This window comes from Trichosurus vulpecula, chromosome 7, assembly GCF_011100635.1.
Source record: "Trichosurus vulpecula isolate mTriVul1 chromosome 7, mTriVul1.pri, whole genome shotgun sequence".
NCBI classification, from domain to species: domain Eukaryota; kingdom Metazoa; phylum Chordata; class Mammalia; order Diprotodontia; family Phalangeridae; genus Trichosurus; species Trichosurus vulpecula.
In genome coordinates, this window is record NC_050579.1 from 129,615,712 (window position 1) to 129,629,628 (window position 13,917).

General features: G+C 39.4%; 1 protein-coding gene across 2 annotated transcripts in view; it reads right to left on the bottom strand.

The window, feature by feature from the left end:
• The window catches only part of ENPP3 (ectonucleotide pyrophosphatase/phosphodiesterase 3), a 144,226-nt gene that overhangs the window by 79,032 nt on the left and 51,277 nt on the right, over positions 1 to 13,917 (bottom strand). For both annotated transcript variants that reach the window (XM_036768022.1, XM_036768023.1), the window contains exons 6-8: positions 13,578 to 13,638; positions 8,538 to 8,635; positions 3,869 to 3,948 (exon numbers count right to left, since the gene is read on the bottom strand). In XM_036768022.1, the coding sequence (XP_036623917.1) occupies positions 3,869 to 3,948; positions 8,538 to 8,635; positions 13,578 to 13,638 (239 nt within the window). The remainder of the gene's footprint in view (positions 1 to 3,868; positions 3,949 to 8,537; positions 8,636 to 13,577; positions 13,639 to 13,917) is intronic.

Sequence of the window (13,917 nt, forward strand, 5' to 3'; positions counted from 1 at the left end):
ATAGATTTGCGATACCATTACTGTAATTCAAAGGTTTAGGAACTCTAAGTTTTAATATTTGCTGGTCTGGAGACAGTGAGGGTGGGGAGGGTTTTCTCAGTGTATCCCCCCTCATCTATTCTCAGGCTCTCACTCAGAATACCAAATTTATCTAGATCATTCTTTGGGGCTTATTGCCAACACTGGCTATTTGGCAAATTGGAGACACGTCAATTATAGAAGCAGATTTAAATCTTAGTGGATAGTCACAGAGTTGCTGCAGCCACAGAAGCACAACTAGAAAAATCAGACAAGGCCTCTTAAGGAAGTGGGACTTGAGTTAACCCTTCAAGGGTTAGAGTGGGTCCAAGAGGTGAAGGTGAACACTGGATTGAAAGTCAAAGGCCTAGGCTTCAAATCTCTATCACCCACCCAACTACTGACCAGCTGCTTCTTAATTAGTCTCCCAGTCTCCCAAAGGGAATGTTCCTCAGGACTCTGCCCTAGGTGCTATTTCTTTTCTCATCCTACACTTACTTATTGATTTTATGAAGTCCCATGGGATCAGTTATCATCTATATATACAAATGACTCTGAAAACTCCATAGCCAACCCTCATGTCTCTCCTAAACTCCAGTTCTGAAACTCCAATTGCCAATGGTATCCCTACCTATGAATTCCGCAGCCATCTCAAACACATGTCAAAAGCCAAACAGTAAACCTACCCCCCTTTCATTTTGCCTATGTCATTTTGTAATGCTTGCTTCATTTCTCCCAAACATTCTAGCTGGTTTATGGCCAAGCTTTACTTATAGAGGCTTTATTTATAGATCTTATGGAATTACTCTCTTCTCCTGGATTTGTGTCTTATACAACCCTGGCTTCACAATTTATCATTGAATTCTTTGACTGTTTACTCATTTTTCCAGCCTTACTTCCAGAATTGGAACCTTTCATGAAGTCTAGCCTCTGCATACTTCTGGGGGGAACATTGGAACCTTGTTTTAGTCCTGATCTGTATCATCTAGGATATTGCTATTGTTTTTTCTGCTTATTGAGCATCGTGTTCTTCAAGGATCTCAGAGGTGCCTCAGGCCAGAGAAGGCCCCAATTAGTTTGATCTAGGGTGCAGTTTGATTGTTGTCCTCCTGGTCTGAGCTTTAAAGAGTCCTGACTAAGTATGTTGGTAAGCAAAATGGGCTTTTAGCACTCAGTTCAACCAAGCGCCCTTGAAGAGTTTGGCTTTTGTTTCCTTTGAGTAATTCAGTGTATTTCATTGAGTCTTACTAGGTGCTAAGCCCCAGGCTCAAAGGCCTAGGTGTAAAACCTATGTGGGTGTGGATTGGTAACTAAGGTGGGGCCCAAGGTGGGGCTAACTAAAGGGAGGTGCTAACTCCAGAGCCAATCATAGGAGCCTAAGTTCTGGTCATTCAGGTGATGTTTGATGACATCTGAAATGCTTTAAGAGGAGAAGACAGAGCTATTTGCGCAGAGCTCTCACTCTTGGTGGCCACGAGATGATGCGGAGACTCCGGGCAACTGTAGCTAAGAGCCCTCTAGCTTGTAACCTGGATGCTGGGACTTTGTTAAATTCTGGTACCTACAAATTGGGATTTGAATCAGACAAAGTCTGTCTGTCGATGTTTGTAATTTGTTTGTATTTTGCTCTGAAGTTCAGGGTGCTGAATTTTTCCACCTGACCTAAGTGAATGGCATTTGTATGCTGGAATGAAGTAAGCTTGTCAACCCCTTAACGTTGCTTTCTTTAGTAAAGCAGATTAAAAGAACTTGGGTTTTGGCAGTGTGCTTGTTGTTGGGCTTCTGTTGTCTTTCACCCCCACAATAGCTGCTAGCCGGATTGCTGAAACACTGGGGTTCTGGATTTGGGAGACTCAGCTGCAGGCTTCCTTCTGGACAGAGTTCCAATGGAAAGCTGCTGCCCTCCCCCAACCCTGCACCATCCCAGCTTCTGTCAAGTTACATGGAAGGCTCAGCTGGTTCAGAAGAACAGAACTGGACATGGAACAAGGGTCGCATGCTCCCTACCTTTGGTCAGTCAGATGAAGGCTCAACCCCACAATCCAGGGTCAGGGAGATAGAATTACAGACGCCCTTCTGACCTATACTCTTCAACATAGGACCCAAAACCCAACTACACTGAATGCAAGACTTCATTCTAGGAACAGAGTGACAGAACTGTAGGCTCACCCCTGGTCCTTACTTTCTGCCCTTGCATGCAGCCCCAGGCCTTAGCTCCAGTCCACACTGGAAGGTTCTAAGACCCAGCCTAGGATCAGAGTAACACAGTTGCCAGCTTGCCCCTATTCTTGGCTCTCTGCTCTAGTATACAAAGATAGGTTCTGGCCCCATCCATGTGCTAGAAGGCTCTGCATGGGCCTTCCTGGCTAGATCCCCTTTCCCAAGTGCCTGAGGACCTTTGACTGGTATCTCCTCAAATTTTCTGATCACTATTCACTTTGGTATTTTCCTTTGTTGTTTGTTAAAGTACTTGTGACAGAGAGCTAGACTTCACTGCTTCCTCTTTCTCTGCCATCTTTGCCAATCTCATTCAACAACAATCTCTAAAAATAGTTTACCTCAGCCCCAATCTTGATCTACCCAGATCCACATAAATGATTCACCCTAAATGTTTATACGTGTAATGTCAACCTGGGGACTCTCATCTTGTTGGCAGCATTAGCTTCCTCCAAACCCCATTCCTACACATACTTAAATTCAATAAGCACATATGAGGTGATGCCTACGTGCCAAGCACTATGCTAGTCACTAGTGTAAGAAAGAGAAAAACGAAAAAGTCCCTGTCCTCAAAGATCTCACATTTTGCTGGGGGTAAAAATGTCATGTACAAGGTAAGAAAATACAAAATATGTACAGAGAAAGTCCCAGTTTCCCTGGATAAAAATATCTTCATCTGTAAAATGTGATAATTTTTAAAGGCCCCTCCCTCTCTATATGTAGGATTATATGATTCCCAAATACAAAGTCATGGGAAGCAGCACTAACCACTGGGGTAATTGCATGCCCTGTTGGAATAGAAGCCTTCTATCAGTACATTCTTTCCAAGTCACATCTTCCAGTTCTGAAGATGTATTCCTAAGGGAAGGATGATTTCTGGGCTCATGGCAGCTGAGTGATGGATTATGCTCTATCTAGTGCCTAAGTCAACACTAGCTATTTGCTACAGTAGAGAAATGCTAATTCAACATGCAGACTGAGCTCCTTTTGGTTAGGGCAAGGGGACAGTTAGCACACAGCTCTCATAAAAGAGAGCTGTCTCCTATTTCATAAAACAAAAGTTTATTCACTAATACCTTGTGCTATTTTCATCATCATGTTACATGATCAATTTCACATTGAATTTTTACCTCACTCCACCCTGATATAACTGGACTTAGGCTTTGTGATTTGTGAATAGAATGTGGCACTTGTAGAGAGGAAGACCTGAGCTGAATTCTGTCTCGGTTACTTGGTAGCTATGTGACCTTAGATGAGTCCCTTAACCTTTCTGGACCTCAGTTTCCTCATCTGTAAAAATAAGGGGTGGGGACTCAGTGATTTTTAGGATCCCTTACAAAGCTAAATCCATGATCCTGTGATCTAATCTCCAACCTTTCATGATACCTGCATAACATTCCAGATTTGCTGACACCAGTGAATTCTTTGACCTTGGCAATCTGATTACTCTCTCTTGAATCATAGTTTGACCCATGACCTTTCACCAATATTATGTTGCTAATTGGCCTTAATCAGTGCCATATAACATGGCTGAAACATCTCTCTTCCCTAATCTGGGCCATAAACCACTTAATTAGTTTTAGGGGTTTTTTGGTTGCTTTTTTCCAGCTAAACCACTTGATTAATAACTTACTGTGACAATGGTGTAATGATTTGGAAAGGTTTTGGTTGGATAAACTGCTCTCATGTACTTCGAATATATTCCACATGTTCCTGCAATAAATCATATTGACATATTAGGAAGTTCTTTTTTTTTTGAAAAATATGTACAAATAGATAGAAATTTGGGATATAAAGCTTCCAAAAGAAATAATAAAAAGCCAACTACAATGGTGCTTATACAAATACATTTAATATAATTAGCTTAACATCTATTCTATGTACTTTTCTTGAACTAGTACATTGAATACAGTAAAGAAAGTAAAAATTTCTGAACTCTATTATCTAACGATGTCCAACCAAGCATGAGGTGACATGTGAAAAGATACTATAGAGAACAGAAAAGCTCTATAGTATTTACATTTTAAAATGCATACTAATATCTATTGTGATATACATAAATCATTATTATAAAACTAATTTCAGTGGAAATCTCTTGTATAACCTATTTCTGAGTTCTTGGCCCATGTATTTTCAAGTAGATCGTTCACTTTATTTAAAATCACACTCAATATAACAAAATTCCATTATAATGTAAGACTATGAGCTGTCCTTTAACCTTTGTTCTAGTCTAGTGCATGTAAATTGTTAACATTCAATCAACAAGCACTTGTTAAGCACATATTATGTGTCGGGCACTGTGCCAGGCACTGGAGATACAAATACAACTAACAAAACAGCCTCTACTCTCAAAATGTAAGCCTATGATCACAATGCCATTTTAGCAAAACGTTTCTGTTTACAAAGAAACAAATTTTATATCTCAGTGCTTTGGCTTCCTATCTATGGATTGTAGTTATTGCAAGAGCTTCACAAATCAATAAACTAACAGGCCTTCTATATAATTAACAAATTGTATTCCTTACACATAGATATATTAGTATTTTTCCAAAGCCTGGGGAAACTAAAATGATTGTTTTTGGACCTCGCTCATCATTTCATTAATGTGAGAAGCTCAAAGTGAAAAACTTTCGGAGTTCAAATCAGTACCCGCTCTGCAATTTATAGTCTTAGTTAAGTTGAGAGATTAAGTGACTTTCCTAGGATTATACGGCCTATATGTGGCAGAGGTGGGAAGATTTGAATACAGATCTTCAGTGACTAAAGCCAGCTCTCTATCAGCTAAAACATGTTCCCTTTTGTTACAATGACTAACAAAATACAAATGACTCACTTTAAAATGTTATTATATATTTAAAGCGTTATTGAGTTGAGGCAGTTCAGGACCTTCTCTGTAATTTGTAATCCTAGAGAGTTGTCTGCATCAGTGGGAACTCAAGTGACTTGCCCACTATGTGCCCGAAGAGGGGAAGATGTGGCCTGAGGTCAGCTCTCTAATCACTTTGCCTCTCAGGCACCAGGGTACATGGGTAGAAGAAGTTTCTTTACCTAGAAGTTCCCTATACTCTTTTTCTCTAGGTTTCTATGACACTATTCTATCCTAGCCCCGCTCCTACCCGGCTGGTTGCTCTTTCTCAGTCTCCTTTACAGGATCATTGTCTAGGTAATGGCGTATGTCTCCCACAGCTCTATCCTGGGCCCTGTTCTCATTTTCCTCTATACCAGTTTACTTGGCCATCTCTTCAGCTGTCATGGATTTTTTATCTTTCCTCTATTAATGATCTTCATATCTACTTATTCAGCTCTAACTTATTTCCTAATCTCCAGACTCACATCTCCAACTGTCTACCAGACATGATGAACTAGACGTCCCAAAGACATGTTAAACTCAACATGTCTAAAAGGGAGCTCATCTTTCCTTTAAAACCCTCTCTTCTTACTATCACAACCTAGGTGACATCCTCTACTCCCCATTCTCATCCCGTATCTAATCTGTTGCCAGATTTGTAGATTTTTACCTTCATAATATTTCCTATATTTGTTCCCTTCTTTCCTCATACACTGCCACCAACCTAGTGCAGGCCCTCATCACCTCACACCCAGATTACTGCAATACTCTGCTGATTGGCTCCCTTACCTTGTGTTTCTCCCCACTTCTGGTCATCCTGCAATCAGCTATCACATTGATCTTCCTAAAGTGCAAGTTTGACCATTTCACCCTCCTATTCAAAAAACTCCAGTGGTTGCCTATCTCCTCCAAAATCAAATATAAAATCCTCTGGCATTCAAAGCCCTTCATAACCTGGCCCTTACCTACCTTTCCATCTTTTTACTTCTTTCTCCTCACTACATACTCTATGATACAATAACTGGCCTTTCTGTTCCTCCCACAAAACACTACAACTTCTGACTGTGCATTTTCCCTGGCTTTCCCCCATGCCTAGAATTCTCTATTCATTTCCACCTGTTGGCTTTCTCAACTTCTTTCAAGTCCCAGCGAAAACCCTACCTTCTATGGGAAACTTTTACCAGTTCATTCTAATGCCTTCCCTCTAGTGGTTGTCTCCAACGTATCTTCTATATTTTTTTTTGTATATAGTTGTTTGCATGTTCCTCTCTCATTATACTATGAATTCCATGACAGCATGTCTTTCTTTGTATCCCCCATGCTTGGCACAGTACCTGGCACGTAGGAGATCAATAAAGGCTTGTTGACTCAATATGACTTGATTATAACAGTGAAATCACAGCTACTACAATCCCTATCTATTAAATTGATATCTTTTTTGTCATTAGGTCTTTTCACATTCAAAAGATAGTAACGCTATCATGCAGTAAAGAAGGTATTTTTTATGTTTTTTTCTAAGGGACAGGAGCTGTCAGACTCCAAAACTTCAAACACCACTGGCTTATTTTTTGAATACAGTTTCCATGTGGAAAAGTAATTTCTCAGTCACTTATTTTAAGCAGGGAAGGCCATTAGCTGCTCCTTTATTTCCTTGACTATTTCTTGGTCTGTACAATAACCTCATTCTAGAGGTCACTACCAGTGGGAAAGCACATGCTGAAAGTTATTTCCTCTCCAACAGCAAAACACAAAATATTGGACTGGAGTTTACATAGCTACATTAGAAATTTTCCAACAATGAAAAGACGAAAAGCAAACAATCCATTTCTCTTCAGGAAATATGACCTTCCCCTCTTAAATTATTTAAATAAATTAAAACAAATATCATACTATTGTTACATAGCACTTATGAGGCACAACTTTGCATTATCTTGTTTAATTCTCTTACCCACCCTCTGAGGTATTACTGTTATCCCCATATTATAAATGAAAAGCCTAAGTCTCATGCAGGTAAAGTAGCTGGCTTAAGCTGCATGAGCTTTAAGCTTTTCATTCATCCAAGATCTTTCTAATCTAAACCATTGCTGCAAAACTAAAAATCAGCAGAATAGCCACTTTAAGCAGTGTAGCAGACTATGGCCAGGCCTATATACCTTACAAAAGAGAAAGTGGTATGAGGAAGCAGCTAGAATTTCAGAGAGGAAGTTCCTCAACTGCTATGTAATAGGTATTTCAAAGAGGAAGTAGAGCTGCAACCACAGCATAAAGGTTCCTTTCTTTCATGTATAGATGAAGGCTTTATACTGGTGGTATGGTATCTGGTAGCCTTTCTCCCATTCCACCCCTCCCCATACCTGGGCATATACGTTCTCCCATATATCTCACATATATCTCAGAACTGAAGATTTTCCTGAACCATGCCCCCTGACACCCTTGTAAACAGAGTCTCTGTGGGGGAAATGAAAGCAAAACCAGATCTACCAACATGTATCTTTGCCATGTATTCAGCTTCTGTATTCCTTACAAGCTAAGTAAACCTGTTCCTCTATACCCTTTGCTTAGGGGCGGGGGGGGGGGGGGGTGGCGGGGCAGGGCAGTGTAGGGGGAAGCAATCACTTGGACCATCCTGATAGGAGGACTCACATCTGAGCCTCTGAGCACTAACATCTTATCCACAGAGATGAGGTGGTACATGAATGACAAGTTGAGAGCAAATGAAAATCAGCCTATAAAGAAGGAAATTCTAGATCATAAATTTAAAGGTAGAGGGGACCTCAAAGGCCATCTGGTCCAAGCCCCTTTACTTCACAGAGGAGGAAACTGAGACGCATTGTAGGTGATGAATATATATTTGTTGAAATGAATCAAAAAAATGAATTAAATTATGAAAGTGATATTTCTGCTGAGTTTATATAATTCAGCATTCTGGAGTTCATACTTACAAAATTGATTAACTATAAACTATGGACAATACAATTTTGGAATATGTCCTGATTCTTCGAGACTTCACTCATTAGGCTTTTTTTTTAATGTTGTATGTCAGTACAGCATTATCTGCCCACTATAAGAAACTCCAGAAAACTCCACCCTCTGACACTGCCTTAATGGAGACAGGTAGTACGCATGCAACGGGTGCAAAGGCACACCTATGAGTTCTTACCTGTCCACTCACAGGAGGGAATATGGAAGTGGAAAGATCAAAAATCTTTTTCAAAGAAGGAAATAAAAACCCATGATTTGGCTCTAGTAAATAATGCTGTTCTCAGTTGTGTTAAATTCTGCACAAATAAGTGATGGAGAAAGAAAGGGCCAAAACAAATACAGGAATGTGGGCACCACGGATAAGCCATACTATACAATAAACCAGCCATCAAATCCAAAGGTCAAAGATGAGGCTGCCACAGCTATTCCTTCTCTTAGTAAGTATAACGTGACCCTTTAATTGGAGACTTACTCAGTTTGTTGATATTGGGCATCAGTACATCCCATGTATCTAAATACTCAGATCTGAAACCATCCATGGAAAACAAAATCACAGGTGGCAAACTAAACCTAAAAGTAAAACATGCAACAACAAAAAAGTCATTATTCAATATAAAGCAAAGTACTCTCCTGTCTTCTGTTTGTTAATCTCTACATAAGAAAATGTTCAGATAACTAAAACATGTCTAGGAAGGAAAATGAATTGCAGGACATGGACAAGGTTTGGTTGTAGTGATCTTTGGCCTACTTAGGCCTCCTACACCTCAGTCTTTGGCCCAACCCCTTCACCATGGGGGTCCTTTCTCATCATTTTAGGGTTCCCTAATGAGCATATCAGGACACAATTCTCAGACCCTTTATCTTAAACCAGTGGCATCTGCTCCCTCCCCCATCAGTGTGGCATCAGGCCCTGGCCATGCCTACTGCCTTTGACTTAGGGTCAAAGTGTTGTGGTTTGGGGTGCTGGGAACCATAAAAGGTAAGGGTATAGGGGTCTGCCTCGAAAGAATACGACCACTCAAACTTTCTTTCAGTCAAAGTAGTAGGGTTTATTTGTATGGCCAATAGAAGCGGGCTAGATTCTAAGTGAATCTGCAGTAACACCAATAGTAGGGGGCAGAGTAAATCTGCAAAATTTAATTGGGGTAAGACTGGTACTTATATACAAGAAAAGACAGTGAGAAGATATGGATGGAATTAAAGAGTGGTAAATAGACTGAGGTGGCCCAAGGGCAACAGAGAAATGGTCTAGATGGGTTTAAAGAGTGGTGGATAGCCTGGAATGGGCCAGATGCAGAAAATGAAAGGGGTTAAGTGGTAGGAGGGTCACAGTGAAAAGGCAGTTAAAAGGATTATTGAATATCTAGGTGGGTTGGGATGGGTCAGATGTCTCAGGCAAAAAGCCAGGGACTGGGTTGTGTGGGAAAGTTCAGGTCTTTTTCTTTTAGGGATACAGGTCCCTATGGGGTTTGGGGTCCCATTTGTTTGAGGGGGGAATAACGGGATGGTGGAACCTGGATTTTCCCATACATTTCAGTAGCCCAAATCACTGGTGCCCCCACCCAAGGCATCTGGCCCACCCCAGCCCACCCAGATTACTTAATTAGCTTACTGGATACTCCTTAATTCCATCTAGACTCTTTCAATGTTTGCCCCTGGATGGGGCAAACCCACCACCAGACTAGCCTGAATTAGTCCTGGTCTAGAACAATTGGATTCCTCTACAAAAATCATATTTGATGTTTAATCATACATCCACAGGTGTGGGTACTACCCCAGCTAAAATGAATTGAAATACTTCCATATTATAGTAAATAGCCTTCATGAGTTTCTTCAGTCAACAGACATGAAATCTGATTCTGAACCCCACTTGCAACCATTCCAGCTGAGTAAGGGACAGCTAGGTATGCAGTGGATAGGGAGTCAAGAAGACTCGTGTTCCTTAGTTCAAATCTATCCTCAGACACTTATTGGCTGTGTGACTCTGGGCAAATAACTTAAGCCTGTTTGCCTCAGTTTCCTCATCTGTAAAATGAGCTAAAGAAGGGCAAACCAATCCAGTATCTTTGCCAAGAAAACCCTAAATAGGGTCACAAAGAGTCAGACATCACTGAAACGAGTAATAACAAGACTTGTCAGAGCTTGTGCTCTACTGACATAGCCTTTGAGAATTCAAGGTCACTTCCATGAAGAGTTAAAGTAGGCCTTTCATGGGAAAATGCATCAATAATTCATAAGTTCATTGTCTCTGAGAAGGAGGTAACCCTTTTCACTGAGGCCAACCCTTCTATATATGCCCTTAAGCTCATCCCCTCATCTTCTCCAGAAGATTGCAACTCCAACCATCCTCTCTCTTGATCTTTGACTTAAATGGTTCCTTCACTGAAGCCTTCAAACATGCACATGTCCTCCATCTTTAGAAAAAACTTCACAGACCAAACTCTCATTCTGGATCTATCTCCTCTATGGACTTTTGAGATAGTATTCTCTCTTAGTTCCCCTTCCAGTTTACTCATTCTCTCTCAGTCTCCTTTACTGTGCCATCATTCAAATTAAACCCCCTAAATGTGAGTGTTCCATAAGACTACAATCCTAGGTCCCCTAATCTTTTCTATCTACATCCTCAGAGACCTTGTCATCTCCCATGGGTTTAATTACCTCTATGCCAAGGACTCTCAGATTTCTATAGCTAGACCCAGTCTCTTCCCTCAGTTTCAATTCTACATCACCAATTAACCGTTGATTCTTTCAAACTGGATATTAACAGATTTACAAACCCAAACGTCCAAAATTGGACTCATTATCTTTCCCCTTAAATCACTCGTCTTCCAAACATTTCTATTTTTTCCAAGGTACCACTATTCTTCTAGTCTCCCAGGTTCATAAATTGGTGATATCTTTGATTCTTCACTCTCCTTCATCCCACATATCCAACCATAATTCAATTTCTACCTCCATCTTATCTCTCATATCTGACACTTTCTGTTCACACAGATACCACTTTAGTTCAGCTTCTTAATATCTCTCACCTAGATTACTACAACAGCCTTCTCAATGAAGCCTTTTTCTGATCCCTCAACTGCTAGTGCCCTCCCTCTGAATCTACAGTGTACTTAACTACTTTATATTTATTTTCTTTGTCCCTGTTATCTCTCTTATTAAAATATAAGCTCTTTGAATGTAAGGGTTGTTTCATTCATTGTATTTGTAGCACCAGTGCCTAGGATAGTGCCTGGAACATAGTACATTCGTAATAAATACTTGTTGATTGATTGATAAAAGATTCACACAATTAGAAATAGAATGTCCAAGTCTTTTACCTCTTGAACTCTAAAGTCTGTGACTTCTCCAGCTCTGAGGACCTTCACTACTGAATGTCTCTGATGGCTTATAGCTATTCCCCAAGTTGCCAAACAACCCTGTGACTAGTTAGGACTCTGATGCCAACACAAGGGGAAGGAGAATCTGAGGGTGAACGACAGTGACCACAGGGATCAAAATCTCCATAAATTTGGTTCTAGCTCTGCTACTAATGTCAATCCTTAAAAAAGACTATTACTTTAACATTCATAAACCCAAATAAAAACATGAAATCCTTTGGTCCATGTCTATCAAAATCTTTCCTACACTTAGATTTTAATAGCAATTTTGCTAATAATTCCTGAAGGCTTAAAAAAATATAATGAAAAGAATAAATAAGCAATTCAGAGGTAATACCTAGTCTTGGGAGTTGTTATGTTTAATCACTTATGAGGAATTCGTTTCTGTTAATGCCGTTCATTACCTTTATGTTAATTCATTTAGTGATATGTTGTGATATGTTAGCCTTTTTCCTCCTGTCTTAAGAAATCTTTGGTTAAAAATAAAATTGGATTTTGCTGCTTGCCAGAACTAATCTTATTTGAGAGTAAGGACAAAAGGAGAAGGAAAGAAATGGTAGAGTGAAGAGAAAATTTCCTTACTGCCAACATGGGTTATTATTTGCTTATTTTACTTATTTTCAAAAATAACTATGTCAAAATGAGAGAGAATTTTTGTAAAAGTTTCCTAGTTCTTCAATTGTTTATGATTTTTGAAAGCATCTCTTTACAGAGGGACAATGTATATGGCTTATCAAAATCAAATTTACCTTTTTTTTTAAGGCTTTGGAAATAACAAAAGAAAAGGCTTTATTTTATGAAATTTCCCACATTAAAATTACATATTTTTAAGTTTATATCACGAGGTACTTTTTCCCCCAAAAAAATTATAGTATGAATTAAGTGATTACAGTTGTGATTTCTCAGCAAAACTCACTAAACTGAGGCATGAGGTTTAAGAGGGGACAATTCATCTTACATATGTTTAGATGACATAATGAAGAATCTACATGTTACCAAGGCTCATTTTCCTAATTTTTTTTTTAAAGAGTCCTGACTCACTTCCCACAAAGTATCAGGAGATGGGGATGCTGAAAGGGCAAGTGGTTAAAAATAAGCCAGCACTACCTTTCTAAGCACTAGGAGGGACAAAGTTCTCTCCCCTTTGAGGAAGCAGCTGAGAAAGTGACTGATTTGTTCTGGTACTTATGTAAAGTGGTAAGCCTGCTGTTATAAGAAATGTGGTTGATAAATGAACTAGCTTTAAGACAGGGAGGAGAGAATGTGAGGAAGGAGAAACTCAGGGACAAAATAAATAAACTAGATGGGGTGCTGCACTCATCATTGTGTTCTTTTGCTCAAGGAATAAGGGGTCTCCTTTCCTTGTGCTGTCATCAGAGCCATAACTGCTAGTAAGGAGTAAATGTGACCAACATGAGGTGGGGCTATACTTCCTATTAAGAAGGGGGACATCCTTATCCCCAGCACTCACCTATTTTAGACCTGGGGACATATCCAATGATAGCAAAAACTAACAAAACCTATCTAGTAATACCTAGTGGAAGCGCAATACTGAAGCTGGCTTACCCTTCCCATTTGCAGAGAAAGATGGGTCAGTGAACAAAAGTCTATATAAGCAAGGGGTTAAATTCTTACTAAGATATTACCTGAAAACTCAGATGAAATACTTTTTCAAAAACTTGTTTTAAGTGATAAAATAGCGAGAAGCTTCCTAGGCTAATTAAAGTGAGGCAGGTATACATAGCATTACGGATTTGTAGCTGGAAGGTCCAACCCACTTATTTTATAGATGAGGAACTGAGGTCAAGGATCAAACCTAGGTCTCCTTGACTCTCAATCTACCAGTCTATCCACTACAATTTAACTGTTTTTTCTTTTTCAAGCTCCTAATATTTTATCTCAAGTGTTTACTTTTTGCTAATATTCAACCTACTTTAAGGAATGTTCAGAAGTACAACTTCAATAATGCAAGCAACTCTTTTCATTCTAAAATTAATTACTAGTTATAATTAATTATTAATTAATTTCTATTCTAAAAAGTATCATCCGCAAAATCCCATATCCCACTTCTTTCTGCTTCAATTCAGTATTCCTACTGCTAAAAAAGACTCAAACACTCAAATCAATCTTACCCCTCTGGACACTGAGGCTCCTGAGAAGCACTACATGCTTCATCCACCCAGCTGCTTTCACCTAAAAATATGAGATCAAAATGTTTAGGCAAAAAAATAAATAAATAAATAAATGAAAAATAAAAAAAATGTTTAGGCATCAGAAAAGCAAAAGATAAAAAGAAAATGCATAGACAGCATACTTCATCTTAAAATGGCACTGGTTTATTTAGGCCACTCCCTGAGAATAAAGTATTTTACTACAAAGCTATTACTGGGATATAACAACTGGAGCTTTTCTTTTGCAAGGGGGAGATTTCCAACTCTGTGCCTCACTGTCTTCTGCTCATTCTATGCCATG